At 44.0% G+C, this 24,560-nt stretch overlaps 1 protein-coding gene across 15 annotated transcripts in view; it reads left to right on the top strand.

The window, feature by feature from the left end:
* Window positions 1-24,560, top strand: part of CXXC4 (CXXC finger protein 4) — a 155,165-nt gene that overhangs the window by 77,153 nt on the left and 53,452 nt on the right. For 3 of the 15 annotated variants that reach the window (XR_010831548.1, XR_010831547.1, XM_066996859.1), the window contains exon 1: window positions 7,272-8,039. The exons of 6 other annotated variants lie outside the window; for them this stretch is intronic. Coding sequence is in view for 4 of the 9 variants with exons in the window: in XM_066996859.1 (XP_066852960.1) it covers window positions 7,951-8,039 (89 nt within the window). In the remaining 5 variants the exon portion in view is untranslated. Of the gene's footprint in view, window positions 1-7,271; window positions 8,040-15,213; window positions 15,361-24,560 lie in introns of those variants that run through there. 6 more of the 15 variants (XR_010831549.1, XM_066996860.1, XM_066996857.1 and 3 more) reach the window with 4 other exon arrangements.

Below are 24,560 nucleotides of genomic sequence, written 5' to 3'. Positions count from 1 at the left end.
AGCTACTTTATAGCATTATAGCATCTTTGTTTTTAAAGATGTCTTTAAAAACTTTAGCAGAAAATCACACTTTGGCTATCTGCTCAGCCAATTAATTTTCCCGATTTTTTTTTTTTAATATCCATTAATCCAACCCATACATTTAGCTAATTTGGCACACTATCTTCTATTTTGATACCTTTCTCTCTCATTTTACTCCTCTTCATTGAAAGGTAGCGATTCAGCAGCATTCTCTGCTGTGGATATGGTATTTCAAAGAATCTCTTTGCAAAATAGGTAGCGGTTCACCCAAGATATAAAGCATGGCTTTGCCTCCACACCCTGTTGCAATGTGTCAGCGCTGCTGGCATTGTCACCCATAAAGGGCAGAGGTCTGCCCAATAATTCTGTAAAATGCATAGTAACAAATTGCAGGGAAGAGAAGAAATGACCCTGGGACATCTCAGGAAGCCCTGGAAGACCTACAAACAAAAGCAAGAAAAGTCTCGAATGAGCTAAAGGAAAGGTAAAGCTTGGAAAACAATTAAAATAGTGAAAGTACAGAATGGACTTTCAAGTGCAGTGAAAGCCTCTCCTATTTGAATACCTCATTAAGCGGCTGCATGGGAATTGAGCACCTGAATACCTAAAAATCTAGACCCAAATAACTGAGATTTTAAGCTGTCTGAAAAAGAAAGTGATCTTTTGTTTCAGGATATGAAAATATGGGATAAGCGGTTACTTTTCACTCCGTGTATTTAAGATTTGTCTCATCAGCCTTAAGCCTGAGAAATAATAGTGAAGATTTAAATTCTGTACAGCTGCGTACTGGCCTGTTCTCAGAAACATAGAAGGAGAAGGAATGCTGGAGGTTCTGCCTTCTGAATTAAACAGCACGTAAATGGAGGTTGCATCCTGTGAAGTGTTTGGCTCTGAGCAGGAGCTGAGCCCTGCAGGACTGTCCACCTACTTGGTTAGGTGGGCGCTTGTGCATCCGTGTCTAGATCAAGGCACGTACTAGCTCAGCCTGGAAAAGCTCCTGGGCTGGGGCACCAGCATGCAAGCTGTACACAAATGCTCACACCCAACTGAGGTTCTTCGAACTTCTGTTCCTTTAAAAAGGCAGAAGAAGCTATTTTCATTTCGTTCCAGGCATGACAAAATGGGAGTTTTAGAAGAAAACTGCTTTTGAGTTATAATACTGAACTAAATTAGGAACTGCAGGGGAAAAGCAGTATTCCAAAGGTACAATTAGGAGTTAATGCTAAAAAATTTCAGCATATATACAAAATTATAAGTATGTAGGAATAGGAATTTAAAAACTCCTGTGCCCTCTCAGCCATGCCTCTGGTGTTGCTACCATGACACTAGAGTAATTCATGGTCTCAGAACATTCCCTCCTAGAACTCTAAATATTTTAAGGAATTTCAATTACATATTGTAGAGGAACGTCTTAAAAGTATTCAGGTTTGCTAGCTTTGGGGACCTTGGAGGAATACATACGCAGAAGAGCAAACAAAACCAGTTAGAAATGTACACTGTTTAATTAAAGTAGCAGGCTTTGGCACGTTCTTGTTCATGTTAACCATAACTTCTTGAGGATAAAAGCCCGGCATAAAATCTGTTAAATGTACAGATAGTTTTTTTTTTTCTTTTTTCTTCTGAGCTTTGTTCCAAAGGCTTGTGTTGTCACCAGGAAAAACAAAACATAGACTTTGTTATAATTTTTGTTCTTGTCATATAAATTATAGACTGATTTGGACTGTTTATGCGATCAATAATTTAAAGGCTCATCCTGTTGAATTCATTGTGTGAGAGATAAGGAATAGATTTTGTATCTTCGTCTCCGTAATCAATTGCTATGATAGATGCTCAATTACTGCGGATGAGGGCAGGAAAGAGAGCTGCTCTATGTGGAGCCTGCCACCCCAGTGCCAGCCAGGGCTCGCTGGCTCTCGAGTTTGGTACGGAAACACAAGTTATTTTTGCTGCATAGGCGTAAGTGACTATGAGGTCTGGTTTCTAGGCTGTTGCAACAACAGAATTGGTACTTTCAGCACAGAACAACTCTCCTCCTTGTGCTCCAGGCAAATCTTCAGCAATTTCAAGGAGCGTGATGACGACGGAAAGGGCAGCTTGGATGCTCCAGTAAATTGTTAGGGGCCTTTTGCAGCCCAGATGCTGGTTGCGGTCCTGTAGTGCATGTCTCTGCAGTGCCACGCAAAGTACTTCACAGCGCAGCGAAGGAGTGCAGCGTAAGCACACTTTGAAACTTCAGTCTGGGGGACAGTAAATAGAGCTTCAGTCCTCTAACTGGCTTTGGCTGAGAGCCAAAATTTCCCTGTTTTTTGTACAAATTTGGCTGCTAGGTCACTGTGATGTTCTCTGCTTCTCTTTGGCGATGCGCTCTGCTCTTGGCCACTTTACTAAGCTAGGTAAGATAAGCGATATGTCTCAAGCTGTAGAAATAAATGATTGCTTCCTTTCAAAGTCAAAACTGAGCCCACTGCTGCTAAAACGAAAAGGAGTTGTGTGAAGGGTGAGCATACCACCATGAAGATAGGTCATGGGGGCCTTTTGGGGGAATAATGCGGGTGTCTCAAGGTATCAGGAAAACGTACTCATTCCGGTTGGTTTCTGTCTCATCAGGAACTAACCCTGCGAGGGAGGGAGGATCCTGGGCCCGATTTTGGGCCTTGTGGACTGGGCTTGACCGTGCAGCTCCACCTGTGCTGGCACTGGTCTAATTCCTCCCGCTGGGTGCACCAAGTGATACGCACTGCGGGAGCTGCTGGGTGCCCGTGCCTGTCTGTTGCACTGGCATGATCAGTATAAGGAAAAAAAAAATTGGAGTTTTGCTCTGAGTAACAGCAGCATTTTCCTAAAATCAACCAGAAAAAAAAAAAAAAAAAGAAAAAAAATACCTATATGAGAGCAGTGTGGCCGTTTGTTTTTATGTTCTCTTGTACCTGCGGTCTCAGCGGTGGGACCTGATGCTGTCGGCACCCTGACTCCGAGCATCTCTCGGCAGGCATTCAGCTCACCGCCCGGGACCTGGCTGCGGGCCGCTAATTAATCCTAAAGAGGGCTAAGTGGGTTCAGGTTACAGTATTGTTAGTACTGAGGTAACTGGGTGACACACCAGAAGAATTTGAAATTGCCAGCTGAGTTATGAGCGCAGGGGGCTCTGGCTTATTCTTCCTTAAATACACTCTTTCTGTATTCCCTCGACTGCAACTAAACTGCAGAATATTTACCTGCCTGATTGTTGTTTGTAAATCTAGGCTCTTTTCCCCCCTCCCCATTCTAAATCTTCTGTAGATGCTGAGAGGAAAAAATAGCATACAAGAAAGCGGCTGTAAAGCATTTCTTTTCTGTTCTGCCTCTCTGCGTAGAGCTTTTTGTGGCACTCAGGGGTGCAGTAGGGCTTGAACAGTCCAGACAGTGTGCCAAAGCGTATTCCTGCAGGACATCACTAGAGATCCCTGCTCGTAAACCCTGCCTGCAGAGCCGTAACTGGAGAGAGAGAGGGAGAGAGGTGAGGCAGGGAGGACACAGAGGTGCGATTAAGGGCTTCCACCGAAAGCAGAGAGGGAAAACAGAGAGGGAAAATAGTGGGAAGACCGGGGAGATGGGAAACAACAACATTCAAGGGCCAGGCAGAAGACAAAGGGGTTGAAATAGAAAGTAAAGGAAAGAAGATAATTGCAATCCTGGGATAATACATTAAGATGAAAAGCTGGTCCAGTCACAACAGACCCGTGTGGAAAGTCCAAGAGCTGGCTGGGAATCAGCAGGCAGAGGCTGCAAGAGAAAGGGGGAAATGGAAGAAAGGGGTTGGCCACGAGAGCGGGAAAACCTGCTGTGCTTTATGAGGGACTGAGGATCGTTCAGCTGGGAAGGTCTGTTTGGTTGTGGACAAAATGCTCGGCAATCCGCAGGGAGAGAAGGAGAGGGTCTGCAGGGAGATGGTATGACGAGCTTCTCGTAGCGAACGTCTTTAACAAAGTAAAAAGGGCAGTGAATTCATTAAGGACCGCTGGATGCTTAGCAGGGTTGAATTTCAGTCCGCTTATCTGAGCATCTGAACGTGGCTTTAAGGGCACAACTTGCACGCAGGAAAGAGAAACGTGCTGGGAGCGGGGGCTTCTTCTCCCTTCTCTGCTGGTGTGGATATCTGGAAATCATACCTGGATGGTGGAAGACATGGATTGCTGCTGCTACAATAGATTGTTACCATATCAGTATTTCATTCTTAAAAACAAAAGGAGAGTCTGAAGTAGTGGAAGGAGAAGCCGATGGAGCTCCTGCAAGCCTCCTCGCTCAGTATCTGCCTGAACGTTTTTAGTTATGGATCAGCTTCATCTCGTTTCCTGATAAATTATTTGAAAAAAAACACCCTTTTCCCATTTGTGAGAAATGCTTGCATATTGCTAATACTCTGATCCGTGGTATCTCATTACTCTCATAATTTATTTCTGCATCTGGCTAGCTTTCCTCAGATACGTATAGGCTAAAACTGAACGTGAGTTCTATACCGTCTATGGCGTTAAATACCAATTTTAATTCGAGATTTTATTGTGCTTGCCTGTGACTGAACAGAAAGTGAAGAATCCATGCAGTATTAAGAGCCTCTTGAAAATTTCAGCCAGTCCCCTGATTCTGACTACTGATGTCATGAAAAATCAGAAGTGGGATAAGTGAGTGGGGCTGGCTGGGGGAGCTCGAGGGTTGCTTTTCTTTCCTTCTTCAATTCAGCACAACTTCCATTAAATTATGGATAAACTCTCAATAAAAAACAAAGAGTAAAAAAGAGTGACAGCTGAATTTTCAGACTCAGATGACCTGAAGAATTACTTTAAAGACATTAGGAAGCGTAAAGGATTGAAATGTATGACTGCGAGCATCCAGAGGCACATTATATTCTCTTTTCTCAGATTCAGCTTCTGGTATTCACTTTCATGACTAGCCCATTTCAGTGACATTACTGGGACAAGATCCCTATGGGTATAATTCCCGTTACTTCAGTAACATCAGTTCAAGTCAACATCTTTACGCAGATTAGACCTTGCTTGATGAATTTTGTGAGGTTCACATTAATCATGCAGGAAGATGCGGCCACCGTCATCAAATGGCCATGCCGTGGAAGCGTGGTGGTGACTACTCTCAACATACTGCTAGTTGCACGGGGAGAAGGCTGCAGAGTGCAAACAAGAGAGAGGCCTTTGCTGCTTGTTGAAGGACGGAGAGGTACCTGTGTGGGGAGGAGCAGAACATAAAATTGTGAGTGAGGAACATTGTGAAACTGCAGCTACAGATTCATAAGGCACTGGTGTGCTAGAAAATTGAATGCCCACAAGCAGTTCATCAAACACCTTTTTATGAAGTTGAATGGAGCATCCAAAAGGGAATATAAGCAACAAGCGAGTGACTTTCTTAATGTTGCTTGATCAGCAAGCTAACTATTGTTTAACAACCTGAGTAAGGAAGTATGAAGCTGTGACCAAACTGTGGCAGAATCGTGAGGAGCATTGCAGGCAGTGCAAAACGCTGGACCTACAATTTTTGTCTCATATGGGAGGCCAAAAGAAAAGGGGAAAACTTGGAACACGTATAGCCAGCTTTAGGCTTAGGAGTCAAATGGGTAATTTGGAATCCTTTGCTTAGATATAGGTGGCAGTGGGCATCAGAGAGCCGAGCTGTGGCCAGGGATGTCAGAAGATCCTGAGTTAACCTGACTCAGCCTTGAAAAAGCACGCCGTGCTCTCTGCACATGGTGGCGTTAGGCAGGCCGCGTGAAACGATCTGGTCGCCTTAGCTCAGTCCCACCACAGAAATGCCAAGCTTCTTAAGCCGCTTAACAGGCTTGGTGAAGAGGATAATGATTAGCTGTTTATTAAAGTCAGCCCCTCCAGGTCGGGATGAGGGATATTGGCAGTGAGAAAGCTCGCGCCGCTCTTGCTTTCCCAGTGCCCTTCATGCAGACAGGGGGCTGCAGCCTTCAGGGATGCGGTTGCTAGTATTAAGTTGGCTTAAAAGTATGAAGTGGCTTCATTTCTGCTCCAAAGACCCCTGTGGGACACTGTGAACTTCCCCTCTGCAGTATGAATCTCCTTGAGGTTAGGCATGCTCTGGTTTCTAAGAATAGCTCTACAGAGAGAATGCAGTGTACATGTCAACTTAATTAAAGGAATTTGTTTAAAATATGATCGATGGTGTGTGAAATTATATAATTATTCTATAAATACACTTTGTTAATTAATTAATATTTTAATTAAAGGGTAATTGGAAACTCTTTGCATTACCACCTTTTTTGAAGGACATGGATGTGTCTTTACCTCTTAGTCACTGATTAGGCCAAAAAAACAGAAAACTTACATTAAACTGGAAGCCCAGGAGATTTTCAGAAGCAGCACAGATGACAGCTACGTCCCCATTTGCCACGGGAAGGAATTTGGCTGTCCTTTAAAATCTTCCTTCTCAATCAGCTTTCAGTTTTTCTGATATTCATCATGTCTCTTATTCGGGAAGAGTAATTGTCCCTCTGGGAGAGTTGCCTTGAAATGTCTCCCTGGAAAACCGACTTGGAGCAAAGTGGTGTGGACTGGTTGCTGGTTGAGAGAGCTGGCGTTAGCAGTTTGTCAGAGTGAGGCATAAATCCCTCTTTCTCCCTCATGATCACTTTCCTCCAGTATCTTTCAGCTCACCTGTTTGTTTTGCAGACTCTCCATATTAACAAACTGAGGCTCCCTATTGCTCACTGCCAAAATGGCACTAGAGTCACCACAGTCCCCAGACTACTTTTTGTACCTGTTAGTGTGGAATAAATGAAAAGAAATGGCTGGAGTCTGGGAACAGACAGAAATGACCGTGGCCCTTATCTTGCTCCTGGAAATATTTCTATAATTCACACTGAAGTCAATAGGATAGAAAGGGTAAATCTGAGCCCCGCGTGTGGAAAAATTATCAAGAATTCCCAATTTAAGGTTCTGATTTTACAGACTTGCGCAGTTAAATGTGAATGCAGCCAGTGAAGGCAATAGGCAGGATGCTGCTTACACGTCCAAAGTGAGCTCCTGCTTCTGTTTGCAGCTTTAGGACACAGATTAATGTGAACCAGGAAATTCTGGACAGCAGGTAGTTCTTCTGCGTGCTTCGGTCTCCTGTTTACATGGCGAAATTAAACTGATAACTTTGTGCAGCTATTGCTGCTCTCCAACTGCTTGCTGCTACCGAACGCATTAAGAGCTAATGTGCGCTGTTTTACTGTGACTGATGGAAAATGCCAGTTCTCTGGGATTGCTCACGTACCCTGCAGTGTCACAGCCACTGCAGGCTTAGAAGGCCCTAAGTCCTCGGCGAAATCATAGTTGAATGCGGTGATGGTGTGTTAGTGTGTGACATAAGAGGAAAAAGGATTATATGAGGCCAGTGCAGACAGAACAAGGAGCGCTGTAACTAGCACAGGGACAAGTGAAAACGACATCAATCAGGAGTGAATTACAGCACACCCAGGACAGGAAAAGGACCCAGGGTGCATACACTTGCACAGAGAAAGCTGCACAGCTTCAGTGATTTACAGGCAATAGTTAGCCAGGGAGCAGTTTTAATACAATCTACTTTGAGATTTAAAGTATTTCTGAGTTCCTAATTGCAAAATTGAGCTCACTGTGTCGTATCCTTATAGAAAGCTGCTCCTATTTCTCTTTAAATTCAGCAGTGAATCACCGTGCCATGCCTGAGCTATTCATGCGTGAGATGTCAGGTGCATGAGAGCTTACATCATATGCCATGCCGATGCATAAAATTTTTAAACCTGCCCTTGACAACCAAACAATTCAGCAACCTGGACACAGGCTGCAAGGATCAAAAAGTAGGACAAAAATTACAGCTGTTTATACAGCTTTGCACAATGCCATGGCAATGCTTTTTGCAAGAAGAAATATTTACCGAGGGTAAACACGATTTAGAATGAGATATTACGTCTGTTTCTTCTCTGTGGGGATCCACGCACTGAGTGTTGGGTTAACACCGCTTGAAGATCCTGAGCTTTTACCTCGGTGAGTCCTGTGTTTTTCTCAGGTACAGGAATGACGGGGGTAAGGGGGAGTGTCCATGAGGTGGGAAAAAAACAAGCAGAAAAAAACAACTTGAATAGGCAAGAGGGAAATTTAATGTAAGTGCTGCTTTTTATTTTTCCTTTTTCTTTTTTTTCTGTGCTGCAGATTGTTTGACAAGGATGATACCAATTAGTGCTAGCCGTGGCTTTGTTTATGTTATTGACAGGTCCTTCAGAAACCGGCCTGAAAACATCAGGCTTATTTTGCAGATGTCACTGAATAAATCATTAGGTGGCTGTAGCTTTCAGTTGCCAAGTGAGGAAAGGTCCCAGCATATTAAGTGGATGAAAAGTTTCTGAGTTTCAAAAATATTGTGGTAAGAATTTTCCGATGAGACATTGGCTGAGGGTTTGTAATCCATCTTCTGCTTCTGCGCGAAACGTGAGAGGGAGTGGTCTTTTCAGCAAGGCTGGAGAAAGTCTGAAATGCTGTGGGATCTCTGCTCCGGCTGGATTTACAGGTCCAAATGCATCTTGGGGCTGACTCCACTGCGGTCTCTGAAGGTGTGCCTGTTTATCTCCAAACTGAATTTGCACCAGCAGAAAAGCAGTCATTCTGGCAGAGACATTTTATTACATCAGGAACTGTCTAAATGTTGAGGTGATTTTAGCTGATATCTGTTTCACATTTTATTGAATATAATCTGCAAATATGCAGGCTTGCAGGAGTGAAATTACAAACCTCCATCTATAGGAAGTCACCTAAATAAATAGCTTGATTTTTCTCCTCCCAAGAGTGCTGTAAACAGCCAGTGCTTAGTGAAACCTGTAGCCACACAGCAGCTCTGGTTTTTGAGCTGATTTTTTCAGTGAATAAAAATGAAGCTACATGATACTGGACGTTCGTATGGCTTGTGTTTAGAGATCTGTGTTCAGCTATACTGTTTTTTTGTTGTTGTTGGTGGTGGTTGGTTGGTTGGTTGGTTTTTTTTTTGGTTGTTGTTGCTGTTGTTTGTTTTGTTTAAGTCCAGAATTATCTTCCTAAGAAAGAACCTCTCCCACCGTTTCCAACTGAGGCTTTGAATTTGGTAGGGACGGATCTATGAAATACTCATTTCAGGCCCAAACTATGTGATGAGTGAATAAATAAATCTAGGCTGCTATAATGCGTGCTTCTGGATTCCTCAGCCTCTTCCTGACAACGATAAAGGGATTGGGATTCCTTTCCATGTAAATCCAGGAGGAGGACAGCCAAAGCCTGCATAGAAAATCTCGTCCCTTCTCACACCGCAGTGCAGAATTTACACCTTCTTACATGTCATCTCTGAAATTAATCGCCTTGCTCTAGCCAAACCTGGAGGAGTCTAACATGGAATAATTTGATGATGGGGGGCTGAAAGAGACGTGTAGCAAGAAAGACAGCAATCAGAAGGATGTGAGAAGATACAAATTAAAGTAAGGCGTAGTTTACTCTTACCAGGCAGCTTGCTTTAGGTGGAATACTTCAGACTCACTTAGATTTGGCCAGTACTGTCTGAGGGACAAAGCAAGCCCTCATCATTATTTCCTGTTGCTATGACAGAGAGATTTAAAATACCAACATTTTTAAACGCCTGGTTTTAGAGGGAACTGTGAAATGGATATGATTCTTCTTTTATTTTTGAGTTGTACGCTGGGAAAACAATGCGCCAGTGTAGATATGAACAGAAATCATTGCAGCCTGTTAAAACAAATTAGGAAACATGCTTTCAAATCTTAATATAATTTCTAGAGGAAGGAGCCTCTTGACTTGAATGGTAAAGGTCTGAAAATGGTCAGAGAGAGTCATAGAGCTAAGTGGGGATCCCAATTACAGATTAGCAATAATGCAAATGTTGCTGCAGAGGGACCACTCAGCTTCTGTAGCTCGGGAGCTGCGGCTGCGACTAGAGCACAGGCATAAAAACCTCTCTTTCATTATTGTTTTTAATTATCTGCACAACGACAGAGCTGGAATACCTGCTGCACACTGAGGCCCTTTGTGCGAGCCCGTCAGCAGAGGCTGTGCAGGCTGAGGCCCGTATTTTTTGCCTTCCGGAGGATACGCAGCTGAATTTTGCTTTCATGCAAATGCCTTTCTTTCCTATTTTCTCCTCATCTTCACCGGCTATTGCACCTGCTCCACTGAACGTAAGCAACAGATGCAGCCTTACGTGATGACACCAGGGTTCGGGTACCCCACTGCCGTCCCAGAGAGAAAGTCTTGCCGATGTTATCTTGCAAGGTTTGCTTCCAGCCAGAGGCTGCGTAGTCTGAGACCGTGTTAAAACTTCAAATAGTGCTGGTGTGCTTGCAGCGACATGCAAGGAAACCTGGCCCAGATTTTTGCCCCCTTGGCAGCTCTGGGAGGACAAGAGAGAGGCAGAAACACGGTATCTGGGGCCACGATCCAGCACGAGCACCCTCCTGCCCATTGCAGAGCCTTTGCCCCCAGATCCACGTCGCGGGGAGCGCGAGGAATGATGAACAGCAAAGGATCCAGGCGGCTTCTGGCTGCTGCTGCTGGCGCTCGCATCAGGGCCCGTGGTAACGAAGGTGCTCCTCGTTCACCTCAGCTGTTTTCCTGACAGCTCTGTGCCAGAGATTCGCGCGGCAGCGAATTTCTACCTGCTGCAGGCTTGTGAAAGATGACTGGTATATGTGAGGGCGTAAGGTACGCTTTTCGGAAACAGGGCAGCGGGCAGAAGAAAGCCGGAGCAGGGGCTGGGAAAAGGCAGGGGGAAGTGGCAATGTTGGCTAAGGCTCTTTTGGGGAGTGAGAACCGAGTGTGCACGTGCATCAGGAGGAAGACTGATACTCTAGGGAGAGCATGCCCGTTATTAAGTGGGGAGGGGGAGGAAATGATGAGTAAAGCCATCACAACACTGAACTCCTTTTAAAAAAGGGGCAATTGGAAGGTAGCACAGGCCTTGGGAAGATAGCTGGTAGAAAGCAGAGAAGGGATAGCATGAATAAATGCAAATCAGCTGGCCTACATCATGCATATCCACGGGAAGGGAATAAAGTGACAAACGCGGTGAATCAGTAATCGCTATTTCTCAGAAATCGTCAAGAGCCGGGGAAGCTCCAGAGAACGAGAGGAAGAAGCAAAGGTGAAATTCCACCCTGAGCCCAGCTGGGCCGAGCAATTAAAGCCCAGTCAATCCAGCAGCAGTCCTCCGGGAAATAACGCAGCGAGCAAGCGGAGGAGAAAAAAAAATCTTAAAGAAAAGAGGAAATGATGAATGGTGGGGGTGGGGGGCGGCCGCGTGCTCCGGAGAGGAGCGCTGCAAAGTGAATTCCTGCAAGTTCAGAGGCGAGCCTTGGGCTGTGATTTGTGGCTCCTCGTTGTTCTCCGGGCTTTTCCGAAGGGCAGCGCGGGGAGAGCTTTGTGTGGATGGAGCTGCTGGTTTGTGGGGCGAGGAGGGAAGCCGGCAGAGCGGGGCCAACTCTACTTTCAGAGTTAATAGGATGTCTAATCATTAACACTAATAACCATTGCACTATATACTGTATAAAAACATACCGGTCGCACTGTGCCATTTAGGATCTGACTGAATACAGAAAAAAGGGAACAGAGAATCCAGGGGACAAAATAAGTGCTAAGGGTTGGAAATGTATTTTAATTTCCTACAGTTGCTAACCTGCATTTCAGATTTTTTCATGAGGTTATTTCATATCAAAACATCAGCACAGCAAGGGCTAGGTTTTCAATTAGAAGCTTCCTCAGTAACCGGAGGGTCTGCCATGAACCCCAGAAGCCTTCCCAGCTTAAACGCCGCAGAAATCCGTGATGTCTCTGCAGAGCGTTTAAGCTCTGTCGGGGCTTTGCCAAAATCCTTTTAGTGAAAACAGTTCAGTGAATTCTGGTTATCGGGGATTGACGATACTGTAGTAATTAGATCTAGACCATGGTCAGAGATGGGTTTGGCTGAAAATAGGTGTCCTTCTTGGTCAGGTTGCCTTTTAGCTGGATCAGTTTTTGGATCGGGATTGCTCTGACATGGTTTATTGTGCCGCTGCCTGACTGCTGCTGCCAGCACGAGGGAACAAGTGGGAACAAAGGCCTGCAAGGGGGCAGGGGGCCATTGCCCGGGTAGCGACAGCAGGGACCCCCATCCAAGTAAGGGGGTTGCGCAGGCATCAGTTTGGTTACAAACATGCATACGTGTTCATGACTCAGGCCAGATGACAATTTCAGTTTGCTTGCCTTTTGCTCTATGCTTTTGCAGGATATTTGCTTTTTTTTTTTTTTCTTTTTGCCTTTTTTTTTTTTTCCTGGGGAGTGGGTGTGGGGAAAGGTAGTGGAAAGCAAAGGGGAGCTGAGATTATTTTTGTCCATTAATGTGGCTCTAAATGGCTGCAATTCAAATGCAAGAAAATCTGAGCGATACAGCAAACATAACAAAGGAAGAAATACCGGGAAAGCTGGATAGCTGGAAAATAAGAGCAGGAAAAGTAATAAAAATGAGAATCGGATTGGAAAAAAAATACAAAACCCTTGGCGTGAGGGCAGAGCGCTAGGGAAGAGAGGGAAGGCGCAGAGAGCTCAGAGATTTCTAGCAGGTGTTGAGCCTGATGCACACACATCCTTTGCACAACAGCGAGTGGCTAAGCAGGGAGAATACAAAGAAGCATGACTGACATAAGCACAGTCACCATGCCAATGAGCACAAGTGCCTGTATATATTAATAGGCCAGAGGGAAGATGTGAATGCGACGGGAACGCGAGCCGCCGGAGGTGAGCCGTATCAGCGGCAGCATATGGGCGTGGGGCGCCAATCTGACATCCGCTTCCACCGCTCGCTGCCTCCAGGCAAAAAGGGCTCTTTGGGCGTTTCGAGAGCCTGCCTCCCGGCACAGCCGGGGCACTGACACCCACCCTTACAGAAATGCTGGCCGTCCTGAGCCTGCGTGGCAGCTGGGGATGGAGCACATCTGCGGGACGCAGCTTGGGGTGACGGGGCAGGCAGCAGCCCCAGGCTGCTCTTGGAGCATGCTGGCATCGAGCAGGGTTTGCGCTCCCTGCTTCATGCCCTGCCTTATTGTGAAAGTACAGGGACAAAAGGGCTGGAGCTGCCTCTTTCCAGTCCCTCACCCGAATGCCTGGGTGCCTTTCCCAGTTTGTCCCGTGGCATTCCCTTTCCGTGCGTTATCCTGGCCCTGCCACCCTGGCTGTGTGTTAACCGCTGAGCGCAGTGAGCATGCAAATGCCCTCCGATGTCTCGGCCCCGGGTCAGCTATTCTCATGGCTGATTGACAGCTGGGCCTCCACCGGCACACTGGTTTTCTGCTCGGAGGGTGAATGGATATGTAGATAAGCAGTCGAGCTTTCTTAAACGGTTTCAGAAGCTATTGTGTATCTCTGTGCGCGTACCTACGCATGGCCTTCTGCTGCGCTCCACGTGGGAGACCACTTTGCTCGCTGAATGGGGAGGGTTTCTGCCTTAATCATGGCTCTTCATCCATCGCTGTGACTTCTCATCCCTCCCCTCCAGTCTTAAAGCTCTTGTCTTCAGAATTTGCTCTCATTTAGTTAGTGGACCCACATTTTTCTGCTTCGTGCCTGTGCCATGTCTTTGCTTTGCAGACTACTGGCAGAAGCCATTTGCCTAGCAGGACTGTGGTTAAAGCATCTCACCTTTCATCTTTTTTCATCTTTTAATCAGTCTTTCTACCTGCCTACAGCTGCTGGTGGTTGACAAGCATCTGCCTCCTAATTTTTTTCCCCAGCCAGGCTTCCAGCCCTTTTATTCCCTTGTAAAAGGCTCTCTGCTGCCTTTGTACACACGTTACGTAGCACCTGTTGGCTGGAACAAATCTGACAGGTGCAAAAGTGGAAACTAGATGGGTTTTGATATATTTAGGGGTGTAAACAATAATGTTGTCCTCTTTTAATATTTGTATTTCATCTGGGGAGCTCCCAGCCTTGGTTACAAACACCTGAAGAGATCCTTGGCTAAATTTTTGGTTGTTCATTTTCTAGCAGCTTTCTGCAGGTCTTTGTGATTCCTGTCTTTACTCTCTTTTTCTGAGTTGTGTAAGGAATAGTTGTAGGAAGTTGCTTTGTAAAATGCAGTGCCAAAAACAAAACAAAAACCAAAAAACAGTGGGATATATGCTAGCATAATAGTAAGTAGCGAAGAGGGAATTTAGTAGGCTGGAGGAGTTTTCTAAAGCCCTACTCAACATTTCACATTTTATGATTCTTAATGACAAATGGTGATTGTGAATATTCATGAATTTTTCCCTGGGTTAATGTCATAACCTTTGCAGTAAAAAGGCTGTTTTTACCGGTAATAACTACCTTTCAGTTTATTTATGTTTGTTTTTTGTTGTTGTTGTTGCTGGTGGTGGTGTATTTTGTTGTTGTTGTTGTGTTGTGTTTTTTTTCAGAGATAGCCCCAAAATTAACATTCCAAGTATGAGAAAGTAATTTTGCCTTTTTTTTTTTTTTTTTCCCCTGGGGTATGAAGGGGAAAATACATTTTAAAAGTCCATCGTGTCATGTCTTCATTGAGACAATGCAGCTCTTTACTCTCAAGCTCTTGGTTTTTATCTCAGTGCTTTTACACTGCTGGGAAAGGTGTCTGAATTCAGCTTTTCTTCAGAAAAGAACTGAATGCTGCAACTCAGCGTGTAGTGTGAAGAATTTGTTTGGCTTTTTGAGCATGAAGAATTTTGCCTGTCTTTGTTTCTCCCATTTATTCTGAACGTTAATTTAGCATTTTATCAGTAATTACCTTATATCCTTTCCCCTGGTCAGTATGCACTCTTCCATTCCTTTTTTCCTGCCTGCAATTGTACTTGGTGCCTTGCAGTCATTACGTCTTACTTTGCTGCACTGAACTGGATGTGCCCTTTATCTGTCCATAAGCCTAATTTATTCAAATCATTTTAAATTTTCTTGCTCTGTGCACCATTTTACACTTATGTGCTATCAGCAAAAAAATCCACTTTAAAAATTATATCCCCTGCAGGCCATTTATATAAAGTTGAACAAAAGCGGGCATCGTGCTGAAATTTGGGAGCGCTGCCTCGGTACCGTCCCTCTGGTCACCCTGAACCATTCCATTTTACTGACATCCTGCTTCGTGTCCCACAGATGATTTTGAAGCCATTTGCTGTTTCTTCCTCCTTTTTTATTCTACGCTTACCGATTCTACAGATTGATCTCTTCGTGGGGTGTGACACCACGTGAATATCATCTTCCATCTGGATAAATTATGCCTGTCACTTCACTTCTGCCTCTCCTCTGCCATACTTTAGGACAGTTCTAGAAGAACTTCCAGCACAGTTGACAGGTATGATGTGAATCCAGGCTGCCTCTCCTTCCCCAGACTGTATATTTCCACGGGTTGCATAATCCCATCCCATATTAATGTTTTCAATATCCGTTCTGTGGCTGCAGTCAGGATTACTGGTGAGTAGGTTCCTAAATCCTCCATTGATTTAAAAAGAAAAAAGAAAAAAAAGTAAAAGCTGGAGTAGCTGCCTTCTAGGCATCTCCAGATATACCTTCCCCAGGAAGCTATCAAGCAGTATTACTGAAGGTTTTCCAATTTCCCTTGCTATTTCCTTCCAACTTCTGAGATGCAGTTAATCTACGTCTTGGGCCCTGTCAACTTTTAATAGTTCTAATTAACTAACTACCTGTCCAGATTGGATCGTAAAGCCTTTTAACATTTCATTTTTTTCCCCTAAAGAAAATGTATCCTTGTTTCCGGGATGTGACCTTCAGCTTCTTCTGTAAATACTCAGGCAAAGAATATTAATTCAGGCTCATTTCGGCATCAGTCTCATCTGTCACTGGTTTCTCACTCATACCCTCTCATGGCCCCACTGATTCCTTCCCTGGTCGTGTGCTTTTAATATATCGAATGAAAGATCTCCATTGAATTTCTTCACATCCTTGCCATTTTTTAAAAGCATTTGCTACTGCAGAATTTCCTGCCAGTGTTTGTAATTGCCCAATTTTGAATGCAATGTCATCAGCAGACCTGCTAAGTAATATAATAATAATGCAATAGAGGAAACTGAAACCATGGTATGGGCCCGAGTGGCGAACTTGTCTGGAACTGGATATTTTGAAGTGGAAGCGGCTGCAGTTTTGCAGTGGGTGGAGTGAGACCAGAATCTGGCCGTGTATGTGGAATAACTCATAAATTACCTGGGGCTTTTTAGCACGGTGTAGCTGTGATGCTGTCTAATGTTAAGAGCTCTAAACAATGTTTTGTAGGGCATTCACTGGGAAATCTCTTGCCAGACCACTTTTTGGAGGAAAGCTTGTCTTTCCTCAGGAAAACAAAAATTTCGCTCCTTGTTCTGAAATAGCTCCTTTTCTTCCTAGAGAGTTCCTGTCTCTGTATGTCTATGCCTCGCCTTTTTGTGGCACCTCCGTGCATTCTTGTGCTTCATTTCATGGCTGTGCCTGGCTTTCTGCATTCAGCTCCATCCCAGTGTCGTTACAAGCTCGGGTCCACATCTGATGGACTTTTTCCTCCTACCATGCAGATGGTACGCCGAAAGACCTGCTCCAGGGCTCTCAGCACAGGGCATGGAGGAGCTGCCCTGCAAGGGATGTTTCTGGCGTCCCAGCGAGGTGGCTCCAGACAGCTCTGTGACCCGGAAAGCACCTTTTGAGAGGCAGCCAAAACAGACGCCGGCCCCCGGGCCTGCAGAAGTCACTTGCGGGCTTTTGCAGATCATTAAGCAGATCAGGAGAGGGCAGAGGTGACGTGAAACTACTGTGGTTTATCTACGAGGTCTCTGTAGCCTGCTTGAAAGGCAGCCTGTACAAAGGTTTGCTGACTGCAGAAGGCATGCAGCCTGTACCAATGCTTGGCGCTGGAGCTGAGCTGTGCAGAAGCCAGTGTGATGTTTTGTTTAACCCGGCTATAGCTTCAGAGGGGACGTGTGGGGATGGCAGCTTGCTGAGAGGTAGCTCGGTGCTCTGTTTTGCTGGGCGCATACACCTTCTAGGTGGAGCAGGGAGAGTCACTGCAGAAGCTGTTTCAGCTCAGCAGTCACTACTCCTACCTTTTTTTATACCTTAATGTCCTAAATCATATTCTCTGTGTTGCTTAATACCACATCTGGCATTCTTCCCTTCCTTGTCGGTTTATGTACACATTAAATTAGAAAGCAGTCCAGTACCAGATCAAGCTTTGCTTCCTCCGCTTAATGTAATCCACTCTGAGGTCGAGATAATTAAACTCTCCCGCTTTCACTGCCATGGTCTTTTACATGTTTTGCTTCATGTATGCTGTACTTCATACCTCCTTCCTGGTCATGCTGTCCGTAACACGTTCTGTTCCGAACAGCTCCAGTGTAGGCATGATCTGTATCACGCTGCTACAACCTAGTTTCTTCCAGGCTTCAGCTTTCAAGATTGGCCAGACTCTCTTTTGGAAATACGACTCAGACGGCGTTGCTGTGTTCCTGCCTGCTTCTTTAAGCAACCGTTTAGATACAGGGGGTATGGAGAGACTGTAAAACCTGGGGGAGAGCCTGGGTCTGATTCAGTGAAGATCGAGACAGTATGCAGAGAAAGGTCCACGGAGCTTGTCCCCTCGTCCTCTTCTCCTCCTCTTCCACTTCCCACCTTCAGTTCTGACCCCAGAGAGCCTGCTCTTAGGATGCTTGCCGTTACAACAGGAGGCCTGAGTTTGATCTCAACCTTAACCTCTCTCAAAGCCAGTTCTTTTTTTAAGATTGCCAAGTAGAATAAGTCCAAAATAAAATACTGCTCCCTCATTGGCACTGGCTATTAACGCACAGGAGTGAGACAGAGACAAGCCACAGAGGCGTGAGCAGACCTCTTCTGCAGTGCATCCTCAGTGCAGCTCTGCCTGGGACTCCCAACGCTACACACCCAAGCAGTGTCAGCAGCAAAGGTGAATGGGTTCGATGGGCAGAGAGTGGTCTATGCCCTTACAAAATGGCTGTCATTTTTAAATGGTATCCATAAAAACTTTTTGGAAAGCCATAGGGTCAGGCTCTGGGCGTTCGCCTCTGCAAAGTTGTCCTCTCATCAGTCCCGGTGATAGGTAGTCTCGTAATGTGTCCTGTCGGCGCTCAGAACAATGTGTTAGGATGGGCTCTCTCTGTGAGAGTGCGATAGGAGCGAGAAAGGAAGGGAGAGAAAAACAGAAAAACATTGCTGATACTCTGTGCACAAAACACGCTTAGCTCTAGCCAAGGCTTTCTCAATTTAAATTCAGAATTGTTCCAATTTTATTTCAAAGTAGAAATAAGATGTTGTACTACTGTACACAGTTGTTTTCCCAGCTAAGCTTTTTCAGTCAGAAAAAGCTTAAATAATGTAAAATGTGATGTCACTTGAGAAAAAAAAAATATCCTGATCTTCTTCGTTACATTCTGTAGTGGAAATAACACTTAACAATGTTAGAGATTTAAATATGTTGGTATATCTGAGGACATGGTTTGCTTCCAACTTATTCTGAAAAAGAAATACAGAAATTTTTATTTTGGTTGTTTTTAATTTTGTTTTCTGTGAGTAAGTCTCTCTGTCACCCAGTGTAGGTGTTTTTTAGTGCCTACAGGGTACTAAATATTGGTATTTATGTTAAAGTGCAAGCATTACATGGTTGTACTCTCACACAGCACTTGCAGTTTCTTTCCCACATGGGAAGACATGCTGCTTCATTGGTAGTTTGGTTTTATGAAGCTGGCTAGGGGCCTGTGTAAGCAATAGCAGTGTTTTGCCTCAAGAACTGATATTATGTAGAGGCCAAAATAACAAGCAAAATTCCCTGAGATTTGAGCATCTCGTGTTTGGTCAGGGTTCCTGGGGAAGGAAATATTTTGAATGTTGTTTGTGTAGCAATGACACCACAAGACTCTCTGTGTGGTTGACTCAAACCGGATACTTAGGTAGGCAAGGCATCCACGCCATCGCATCGTGGGCTGGGTCCTTCCACCCCTGCCTGTGTTACAGAAGAGAGACAGCTGCCCCAGTACCTTTTGTTCCCTGAGCAGGTAAGCGACTTTAGCCATTATACTTCGCAGCCCCCTGGGAGGCTGACAGATGAAGCTGTGCTCCTGAGTCCTGAACATATAATTTGCAACACGCAATTTGTGTCGCATCATACCTAGCTGGAGCTCTGCTTTCTGGAGTACCCAAAATATATCTACGAATAGATCATGTCATGTCAAAAATGAAATGGAAGGTGATAGTAATCGTGGACTGTATAATTAGAAAGCAGGAATCAGAACGTCTAACTAATGGCAACACCTGGAATACCTGCACAAAAAGCTAATCAAAAGTCGACTTGGAATCCAGGGAAGCCTCTCTACAGCTGTTTCTGCCCCTTTAAAAAGCAGCTCAATATATTGCAAATTACACTTTGATCACACTTCTGCCGGTGTAAACCACATGGAAGTCAAGCATAGGACAGTAATCTGACTCTTCGAGAAGGTCACATCCACGAGATTTAAAATGTAAAAAAAAGTGGCACACAAAATGCTTTTCTAAATTTAGATGCCTGCCTATGAAATCATGGTGTATCCAAGCCTAATAAAGGTTACTTGATGTTACAGAGTCTAAAAGTCTGTCAGAAGTACAGGGGAGGAGGAGGAGAGAGAAGCAGCTTTACGGTCGTGTAAAAACAAAGCCTTTATTTTCTCCTTTTAAATCTCTCTGCTGTGCCCTGATTGAACATAGGATGAAAAGCCACTGTCTTGAGATTTGGGGAAAACAAAGATTTTCTGTTTTTGCTATTACATTGGAAAGCTCTTTACTGTATAAAATGTTGTCCGTTCTAAACTTTCTCAAACTTGTGGCTTAGGTTTTGCAGGATTACAACTACTTCTACCACAGAAATCTGTTGTCAATAGGATGTGGTATCGCAGAGTGGTCCCTGTGGCCAAGAGCATTAGCTCTCTGATTTTTGTATCAATTTTACACGGTATTTTGGATGAAGTATTTTCAGAATGAGGATTTTTGCTTTTAAAGGTAATGTGATGGCATGGAAAGGTGGTATGTTTTGACCCAAACTCTCAGTTATTACATGGTAAGAATGACAGAGCAATGGGCTGAGGCGTTGCACTGAGGATGGCAGTCACGACGTTGATAGGAGCAATGGGCTCTTTCAGAATTGGGCCCCAAGATTTTATGTTACTTTTGAGCTGATATCTCTCTCCATTATCTAGATCGTCAAAAACACCCCTAGCATCCATTAGAGCTTGTCATGACAATTGTTTGGGGGGATAAAAAAAACCTTCAAGAAAACATTCTTCTGTCAAAATACAGCATTTTACAAAAATACAAAATGTTTCATGGAAGTGTGTTAGTTTCAGTGAAAATTTCTTGTGGAAAATTTCTGAGGGCTAGGCTGGAATTTTTAAGAAAGTGTGAGAAGAAGAGAATAACTACCTGGGAAACAGTATAACCACCTGGGGTGCTGGAGACCCCCTGTACTGTCCAGCCTGGGTGCGGAGATGATTTATAGTGCCTGTCTGCCTGTCTCTCCCACTTTCTGTCAGCCTTGTCACAGATGTTCTGTTGTGGGCTATGTTCACTGTTCTCTGGTCCAAAGAGTTACTCCACAGGCCAGCAGTCAGTTTGCTGCTATCTACCAGAGGCCAAAGTCCCAGGCAGGGATAAAGGCAAGACAATTTAAACTCAACTTTTCCACTTGTATGTTGAAATGTCCCTCATAACTTTTTCACTTTTAAAACCATTTCCATTCAACACAGAAACAAAAGTCATCTCCAAAACTGGGCTTTCCCTCCTGTTTCCAAAACAGAAATGATTATTTTCTTGCTGTTACTTCTCAAATACTTTGTTCATCAGGTAAAAACAAAAGGAAACAGGCTGTAACACAGTAGATGTTAAATCCAGTCACGCACAGTTAATACACAGGCCTTAAAGGCCAGAGTGAAACTTTTATGTGTTTGAATGAGCAGAGGGAGAAGTCATACCTACCAAGGAGCATCTTCATTTATGCTCACGTTGCTCTTCTCCACAGTTTGAAGATGGTGCAGGCTATTCTGTGAGGAGCTGTTGCTTTTGTGACGTTTGTAGTAAAAGCCAAAAGTTAGTTTCGTTATGAGGATAGAAAGGAGGGGGTTAAAGTCGGGCCAAAGTCTGGTTGCTGCTCTATTTGAATTGTGTAGTATGCTAATGAAAATAAAGCTATAATTAGCAACCTGTAGTTGTGCTTTCACCCACGTTTCCAGATCAGAAAAACCCTTTGTGCTCTCACTTCATTTTGTGTCAAAGTGGAGGGGAGCAAGACTGTGGGCTGCTTCCTCCTCGCCTCATCTCATGCTACTGAAAGCAGGTGGGAAGGGACAAGCAGGCCCTTCTCGGGCTCTGCTCCACGGACGGCACATCCAGGAACTGTGACCTCTGCTTTTTCTTTCCCCTCCTCTCTTAGGTCTCTTCATGGCCAATTGCAGTCTATCCTCTAGGAAGTGTCTCCAAGAGAGTCAGACGTCAATTACGTCTTCGTGATAAATCACTTAAACACAGATTCAAAGACTCACCTTTAGACGTTTCCACTGAAGTTGTTTTCAAATATATGAGGAGACAAACTCTGCTCTCCCCGATACCTGTGTAAATCTGGTGCAACTCGGTTGAAGTCAAGAGCTAAAACCAAAGTTAGGCCTGGAAATCTTATTTACTGTCTCAGAAAAGATGAGACAGGAAAGGGCCTGATTCGTCACTGAGGAAAGATAACACCAAAGATAGATATTAATTTGCTAATTTGATGTAGAATTTGACTGTTAGGAGGCAAGGTGACCCCCTGATTGGGTCATGTATTTCAGTCTGTTTGAACTATTCTTAAAATGATATAAAATCTTATCTAAGACAGTCATTGCTCTACCTGCAGAAGGGAGCAGCTTTGGAATGTAGTATTACTGCAGTGACTGGGCAGCCTCGTCCCACACTGTGATGCAAGTAGGATGGATTCTGAAAAAGAGCAAAATGTGTAGGGCAGCCGTATAATATTCAGGCACTAGATCACAATTAGAATACGTGTAGCAGGTCTTTATTCTGTGCCCAGCTATCTATCTATAGCTATAGATAAATAGCTATATATAGCTATAGCTATAGCTATAGATATAGATAGATATATAGATATATAGATATAGATATCGCTATATCTATATATCTATCTATAATCGAGGCCCTGGATTGTGTCCAGAGAAGGGCTACGAAGCTGGTGAAGGGCCTGGGACACAAGTCCTGTGAGGAACGGCTGAGGGAACTGGGGTTGTTTAGTGTGGAGAAGAGGAGGCTCAGGGGAGACCTCATTGCTCTCTACAACTGCCTGAAAGGAAGGTGTGGGGAGCTGGGGGTTGGCCTCTTCTCACAGGTAACTAGCAATAGGACTAGAGGGAATGGCCTCAAGTTGTGCCAGGGGAGGTTTAGGTTAGAAATGAGGAGCCATTTCTTCTCAGAAAGAGCAGTCAGGCATTGGGACGGGTTGTCCAGGAAGGTGGTGGGGTCACCGTCCCTGGGGGTGTGCAAAGAAAGGTTGGACGTGGTGCTTAGGGACATGGTTTAGTGGGTGATATTGGTGGTAGGGGAATGGTTGGACCAGGTGATCTTGGAGGTCTTTTCCATCCTTAATGGTTCTGTGATTCTATGATTCTAAGCCTAGCCACATGTAGACCTTCCAGGTGTCTAGTCTTGGAGAGCTCAGCCATCAAAGACAGACATGTTTCCTGATGTCCCGGTCTGAATGGCAGCCGGGCCCCAAGACCTGTTTGCTTGACCCTTGTAACTATTTGCACAGGCAAGGTGGAATGGAAATGAAAAAATTTCTGTCCTGCATGATGGGTGGTTGAAGCTACGGGTGAACTGACATGCTGGATTTCCTATTGTAACTCCATATAGCAGATATGACCCAGTTTGGGTGATAATACAGGAGAGATTATTATTATTATTTTTTAATTTACAAAGGATTTCTCTGTAGGAACTGTATGAATTTGAACACAATGATACAAGGTTTTTATTTATTCAAAATAAGACAAAGAAGATCTATATGATTAATGTGTTCAAACTAAAAATCTCTAATAATCTATTATTAACTCATTAAAATATTTTAAACTAAATTGGTTATAATACTTCTTATGAAAGACTAGTTTGTGAAGGCAGGAGTTTCCTACCAAATGGAATAAAAAGCATTTCACATGCATGAAAAACTAGTGCACCGAATTTCAGACTATAAATAAGGCAATTGTAAAATGTAAATGCTTAGAAACACTAGAAAAATTCAGCCAACAAAGCAGGGATCAGAAATTTATACCCTCGTTACTGGTAATTACAGTCACATTCTTTACTGAACTGTATTCCCAGCCAACACATAAAAGTGTCCTTATGCATTACCTGCTTAGAACTAAGTCACCCCTAACACACACATGTGCCAGGGAGTGACTCTTTAGCTATGTGGCCATGTTAGCACATGGAGCTCTGCATGCACTGCTGTAAATGTATCTGTCTACCTTTTAAGCAAAGTAGCTGAAAGCCCCTCAGGGTGTTCTTACGAAATGTAAATTCACTGACTTGGAGACCTCAGCATAAAATCGCTGCTTTTAGCGGATGGCAGTTTAACACTCTCCTTTCCTTAAGAAAGCGAGGAAAAAGATATGCAATCCCATGGTTGTTTTTATGCATTCAGCATTTGTCTTTTTCTTTCTTCTTCTTCTTTGACAAAATAAAAGCAGTTTAGGCATCCATAAAAGTTGCCTTTTTTTTCTTTTTTTTTTTTCTCCCAGAAATCAGTAATAAACTCTTACTGCCCTTGCAACAGATCAATCTCAGGCTGTCAATATTTCATATTAGATACTTCTGCTATCTAAGTTAAGAGGGAATCATGAGGAAAGATAAGCTTTCTTTTGGGTTGAGGTTGACACCTCCTGCCAAGACTGTTAATGTGCGTAAAAGGAAAAAAAAAAAAAAGGCTCCCAGCTGGGAGCTTAAATTCATTAGTGGTCTTCCTACAAGTGTTTTGGCAATACTGCATGGATCACATGCATTTTCTTTGAATGGCATACATACACTTGATTCAAGTTTCTTAGAAGTCCAAATAACTCTAAATTCATACAGACAAAAATACCATGCTAACATCCAGACTGGCAAGCACCCACATCTTCTTTGACTTCAGTGGAACTGTTGGGGTTCCCTTATATCTGAAAATCAGACCATTTCCAATGTAGAGTTGCGTGCCAATGCACCCAATGTCCAAATCCTAAGGCTGTAGTCATAAAGCGAGACCAAAACACTCTTGCCTTTGGAAAGAGAGGTTGTTACCTGGAAGACCAGGAGACTGTGGTGCCTTGAGCACCTGCTGCAAGATTCAATCATTCAAGTTTTAAATTAATTTGAAGTAAGTTTGCATTGTTGATGGGGCAACGAGCCCAGGAGATGTTACAGAAGACAGTTAGAAAGAAGATACTGCCTACTGCAGAGCAGTCAGATGATCCAAAGTCCTCAGTATCGCTAACCAAATTCTGGATGCTCTCAATTTGG

The sequence above is a fragment of the Anser cygnoides genome, chromosome 4, assembly GCF_040182565.1.
Source record: "Anser cygnoides isolate HZ-2024a breed goose chromosome 4, Taihu_goose_T2T_genome, whole genome shotgun sequence".
NCBI classification, from domain to species: Eukaryota; Metazoa; Chordata; class Aves; order Anseriformes; family Anatidae; genus Anser; species Anser cygnoides.
Note: the sequence above shows the minus strand (reverse complement) of the source record. Positions and strands in the feature narration are given on the sequence as shown.